This window comes from Geotrypetes seraphini, chromosome 6 (assembly GCF_902459505.1).
Source record: "Geotrypetes seraphini chromosome 6, aGeoSer1.1, whole genome shotgun sequence".
Classification (NCBI taxonomy): Eukaryota; Metazoa; Chordata; class Amphibia; order Gymnophiona; family Dermophiidae; genus Geotrypetes; species Geotrypetes seraphini.
Window position 1 is genome coordinate 47,555,153 of NC_047089.1, and position 6,043 is coordinate 47,561,195.

At 41.1% G+C, this 6,043-nt stretch overlaps 1 protein-coding gene across 1 annotated transcript in view; it reads right to left on the reverse strand.

Annotated features, from left to right (window-relative positions):
- The window catches only part of URAD (ureidoimidazoline (2-oxo-4-hydroxy-4-carboxy-5-) decarboxylase), a 34,992-nt gene extending 34,074 nt beyond the window's left edge, over window positions 1-918 (reverse strand). The window contains exon 1 of the mRNA XM_033947564.1: window positions 735-918. Coding sequence (XP_033803455.1) covers window positions 735-909 — 175 coding nt within the window. The 5' untranslated portion in view covers window positions 910-918. The remainder of the gene's footprint in view (window positions 1-734) is intronic.
- Between the last annotated feature and the right edge of the window lie 5,125 nt (window positions 919-6,043).

Here is a 6,043-nt window from a genome sequence, read left to right on the forward strand (position 1 = left end):
TGAAAACGTGCTTTTTCCTGAAAACCAAGCAACAAGAATGCTAAATAATAAATAAGACTATGGGGTCCTTTTATCAAGCTGCGGTAGGGGGTTTAATGCGCGTAATACCACGCGATAAACCGCCTGCCACGCTGGCCACAGCAGGCGTTAGTTTTTTAGCTGGCCGCGGGGGTTAGCGCGTGATGAAATGTCTGACGCGCTAACCCCACTAGCACGGCTTGATAAAAGGAGCCCTATGTGCAGAATACTCCACTTTTAAAAAAAATTGCTTAAGACAAAGTTATTTGTTGACGCCTACTTCTAATATGGCCTGATAATTTTTCTGAAGCTGTCTTATTCTCTAATTTAAAGCAGATCATTATTCTTTAAAAGTAATTCAAATGGCACTTTCTGTGGTGATCTTGGATTGTTATGTTTTAGGGCTCCTTTTACTAAGCTGCGTTAGGGCTCCAATGCGCAGAACAGTGCGTGCTATGTTGCCACGCGCACCAGGCCTTAACGCCAGCATTGAGCTGGCGTTAGTTCTAGAAGCATAGCACGCGGTAATTTCCTGCGTGCGCTAAAAATGCTAGCGCACCTTAGTAAAAACGAGCTCATAGTGTATGCGTATTTTTTCTGCATGCAATCTTGGAAACCGCTGAGATTTTTGGCGGTATAGAAACTTTTAAAATAGATAAATAATTAAAATGTGGCTGTGTGTCTGCTGTCCAATAACTTTAAGTAAAGGATCTTACCTGACTGGGGCTGAGAATCAATTAATTCAAATATGCTGGTTTCCAGATCAACAGTGGTCATAAATGGCCTTTTAGACCAAACTGTTGCAGCTATCTGTGGACATTTTTCTACGACATTACCGAAAAGATCAATAAATTCCTCGTAGTTCAGAGAGTTTACTGCTCTCATATCCATGGCTGTCGCTTGCTAGGGAAAAATGAGAACTGATTCCAAATCTTCTTAGTTAAAGAGTGCTGGTCAGCTAGTTCTTGTTAATTATTTGCTGGGCTTCAGGTCAGTGGCTCTTTTGGGTTGCTTATTTTTGCTGACCTTTGCATGTGAAAAGGAACATCAGAAACCAGAAATCTTGAAAAATTATATATATAGTAACCTTTATAGATTCTAAGATCTCCACGTTTCCAGATGTTTCTAAACTAACTTAAACCAGAAGGAAAGGGTTCCTAGAAGTGAGACAATATGTACTTTCTTTGGGGGCTAAATTTCAGCTTAGATATCCCTGTAAATGTTTGGTCCTTTTGGATCAACATTCATATTTTTTTGTTTTGATCCCCCACAGTTACGATTTTTTCTTGAGGCAAAGGGAGTAATACTTTCCAGTGCCTCCACAGTGAAGTAAGGTCCTAATGATTAATGTAGAAGATGTAACACTGCACTAACATTCTTTTATTTTCCTTTTAATATCAGATCCCATGATAATGTGAATTGTCTCTCCCAGAATGTGGGCTTTACGAGAGATTGATAATATTATATTGAATGTTATTTGGCCTGATTGGTTAATTCACTTTTCCTTTTTCTGATATGTAAAACCTCTCTTTTCCTTATATATACTGGTTTAAGTATATATATAAAAGTATAAATAATAATAATATAATATAATAAAACCCTTACCCGCACATGCGTAGTTGGAACGGCGTGATCCCTCCCCCGTGATTTCTGCTTCCGTGGCCGTGTTCTATGTGTGGCACATGCGCGGTGGTGGAGTCTGTGGATTTTGCAGTTTGATCTGCAGTGCGTAAGAGGAGCCTGCAGTGCTGATTTTATCCATTGCCGACATCATGTGAGACTTGGGATAAGAGGGGGGTATGAGATACGCTACTGATGGCTGGCCTACTACAGGACAGGGGGAGCAGGGAAGGGGTGCTGCTGGATGGGGGGAAGGTAAAAGGAAAGGAAAAGGGCTACTGCAGGACAGGGAGAACGGAATGGGTGCTGCTGGACAGGGGGAGGTAAAAGGAAGGGAGAATAGCTACTGCATGATGGGGGAGCAGGCAAGGGGTGGGTGCACAGGAAAGGGGGGGGAATGTTGCTGCTGTACAGGAAAGGGGGAGAGGAAATGCTGCTGCTGCACAGAGAAGTGGGGGGGGGGGAAAGAGGGAAAGGGGGCCAGGGAACAATCTTGGCTTGCTTTGGGGGGGGAGACAGAAGGGGGCCATAGAGAGAGACAGAAAGACAGGCAGGCAGCGCATGAGAATGAAAGACAGACACACAGAAAGACAGCGGGCAGGGAGAGAAACAGAAAGAAAGAAAGACAGACAGGAGGCCAGAGAGAGACAGACAGACAGACAAAAAGAAAGACAGATAGACAAAGGGGACCAGGGAGAAAGACAGACAGAAAGAAAGACAGACATCGGGAAGGAGAGAGATAGAAAGAAAGAAAGATAGACAGCAGGAGGGAGAGAGACAGAAAGAAAGGAAGAGACGGGCAGGGAGAGACACAGAAAGAAAGACATTCTAGCATCCGTTAATATAATGGGCTTAAACACTAATTATAGCAAAAGGGCAATAAATTGTCTCTCCCTAACTCGAGCTTTAGAAACTTAACTCTTTACTTTGTGCTCCATAGAACATTGTGGACTCCGGTTAAGTTACAAAAATTGGACGCTAATAAGTCTAATGCATGTTGGAGCTGCAAAAAGAGGCAGGTGCACTTGACCATCTCTTGTTTTACTGCCCATTGGTTCAAACATTCTGGCATGATATGTGGAATAAAGTACAAAGCATATTGGCGGTTCGTATGCCTTTATCATATGGTATGGTGATAAGCAGAGCACGTGCTGCTTCAGCAACTTTGTTGACAATAAATAAAAGCAAATTTCTTTTGATTCTGGCTGGAGTGGCAATACAGTCGATAGTTAAGAACTGGAAGGATTTCACACTATTGAATTTTCATTTTTGGTGGGAAACTGTATGTCTCTTCTATAGGTATGAAGCTAACTTGGCTGAAAGATCGGGGAATATGACCTCATTGAAGGATGTTTGGAGCCCCTTAGAGGGCTTCGTTAAGCTGTATGAGCAATGGAATGATTGGCCTGCCAGACAAACAGGAGGGTGGGGGTTTGGGTTAGGGAGGGAGTGAGGGAGGGATGGATGGGTAGATAATGACATTTATGTTAAGAATTTTCTTGTGTATTTTTACATATATTTATGATATATTTGTGCGTTGTATTTCTCTTTAGAATGTAAAAATTTAATAAAAATTGAACTTAAAAAAAGAAACTTAACAGGCTGTGCAAGCCAGGATTGATAGTGGAAGGAAGCTATTCCAAACAAACACGTAATAAGAATGATACTATCCTGAGGGGGAGGCAGTGTGAACATAAAACCGCTAATGCAATGGTTCTTAACCCAGTTAGGAATATCTACAACGAATGAGTACGAGATAGATTTGCTTTCAAAGGAGGCAGTGTATGCACATCTATCCCATGATGATTCATTACTGGTACTGGCGTAGCGAGAGTAGGAGTTTATTGTTCTATTATAGAAAAATCTTCACAAGTAAAAGCGATTCATGTATGTCATACATCCAGATAATGCACAATAATAAATCTGTGGCATGGGATTATCGCTTCCACAGTTTTTCTTTGCTTTTGGCTTTCTCCTTTTTACTGTGGGACTATTTGGTGACCTTGTCTTCATTCGACTAATTTTTAGGCACCATATATAGAATCAGGCCCTAAGTGGGGAAGAGTGTGGCGCAGTGGTTAAAGCTACAGCCTCAACATTCTGAGGTTTGGGTTGAAACCCATGCTGCTCCTTGTGACCCTGGGCAAGTCACTTAATTCCACTATTGCCCCAGGTACATTAGATAGATTGTGAGCTCTCCAGCACAGACAGGGAAAAATGATTGAGTACCTGAATAAATTCATGCAAACCATTCTGAGCTCCCCTGGGAGAACAGTATAGAAAATTGAATAAATAAATGCCCCGCTCACTACACTTGCCCCTTCCCTTCCCCCATACCTGTTTAGCGTTCACAACATGAGAGCATCATCACCAACTTGCTGCCTGCACCTGCTCTCCCTATGACATCATTTCCTAATCACAGGACCCGAAAGTAACATCAGAGGGGAGCGCTGAGGCTGGCATGAGCAGCAGGTTGCAGGGGAGGGGGAAGTGCAGGTGCACATTTGGCGAGGGAGGAGTGGGATGGAGCGAGGAGGTGGAAAAGAGGAGATGTGCAGGTGCCCCTAAGATAAAGCCCGGGGCGATCCGCCCCTGCCCCCTTACTCCAATTAATATTGGTATCTTAAAAACCTGGTTATCTGGTTTTGCCCCAAAGGCTTGGTTCAGATGAGAACCACGCTCTAATTGTAGCATGAAATGATTTTATAATTCTGATATGATCTTAAAATATGTAGCATGATATGTTGCTGGCATTATGAATTTTGAATTTGAATTATTGTTTGACCCAATAGATCATTTATTCTGAGGGACTTATAAAAACATATCATTTTTACTTTAATGATATGGGTTTATAATTCTGCTTGGAGTTAAGATGGTGTTATAATTATTAAATTGATGGATTTAAAAGTGAATTTCTGATGTGGTCTTTGAGCCAGCACAGTCATCTGTTCAGAAAGGTGCTCCATTCAATAGAGCACAAATGCCCCATTCAATAGAGCACAAAAGAAAGGACTGAGCCATCTGCCTTCAGAAAGTGTTAAGAACCTGACCAGGGTGGATAACAGGATGTAGGCCAGAAGACCAAATTCATATCTGAACTACCCCAGTCTGAACAATAGAAGCTCATTTTTGTGTTAAATGCACCTATTACATAGGAAAGGACTGAGCCAATCACCTTCAGAAAGTGTTACCCCATAATAGAAGGTGTATCAGTGGAACAATCTGCAAGATCAAACAGAAGCCCTTCACACCAAATTCATCTCTGGACTGCAAGATCAACAGAAGCTCTTCACACCATTTTTTTTCTTTTTTTTTTTTTTTTTTTGCAATTGTACCATTTTAAGCTACTCAAAAAAGATTCGATCAGATGACCTCATCTGCCTAGAACAGAGGGAAACCACTCAGACAGATTCACACCACATTCAGCAAGGACAAGTAACAATATTCTGTATTGAGACACCATTTTAAGCTAGTGTAATTCAATCATGACATCACCTAGAAACAGAGGGAATTGAAAGACTGCTCTATGATTGGATGCGATGCCCTGCCAGCCTCAGGGATGGGACAACTGGTATGCATCATGGGTCCAGAGACCTAGGATTCTATTTTTAAATATGAAGTGGAATCTTTTCTCAGTAGGAAAGATGCTCTCTCACCCTCTCGAACCAACCTGGATCAAGCTACAATTCTTCTTCTCCCTGAATCGCCATGCTGTTTCACTAGGCCATGTGGCCTCTGCTCTATTTTAAGGATTATTCACATTGTGAGTAACTTTTTGAATCCAAATAAATTAATCTTTCAGCTTTAGCAACATTTGTCTTGTACAATCCTATTTTCTTTGCTCAAAAGGTCCCATCTGTAACAGCTTTACCTGCTTGATTAATGCTTTTAAATAAATTTTCAGTTTGCTTATAAATGTTCTGAGTCTTAGTTCTTGAATAAATATTCATATATTATATATTTATTAGGGTTACAGAGCTAAGTTTTAATCAAGCCAGCTAACCTTCCTCAAATTAACAGTGCTTTAAAGTTATATTCCTCTCTTTGAGAGAGAGATAGTTTATTGGAGGAGTTCCATCCTTTTAATAATACAGTAATTTTCATAACATAATAAGGGAGGAGAATATGTGCCCGATTTTGTAGACTTTTGATCATATCTCCCCTCAGCCATCTCTTTTTCAAGCTGAAGAGCCCTAAACTCTCTAGTCTTTCCTCATAAGAGAGGAATTCCATCCCCTTTATCATCTTGGTCACTCTTCTTTGAACCTTTTCTAGTGTGGTTATATCTTTTATGAGATAAGGAGACCAGAACTGAATGCAATACTCAAGGTGAGGTCACACCATTGAGCGATATAGAGGCATTCTTAGTCTTGTTTACCATCACTATTTATGACTTCAGCCTACT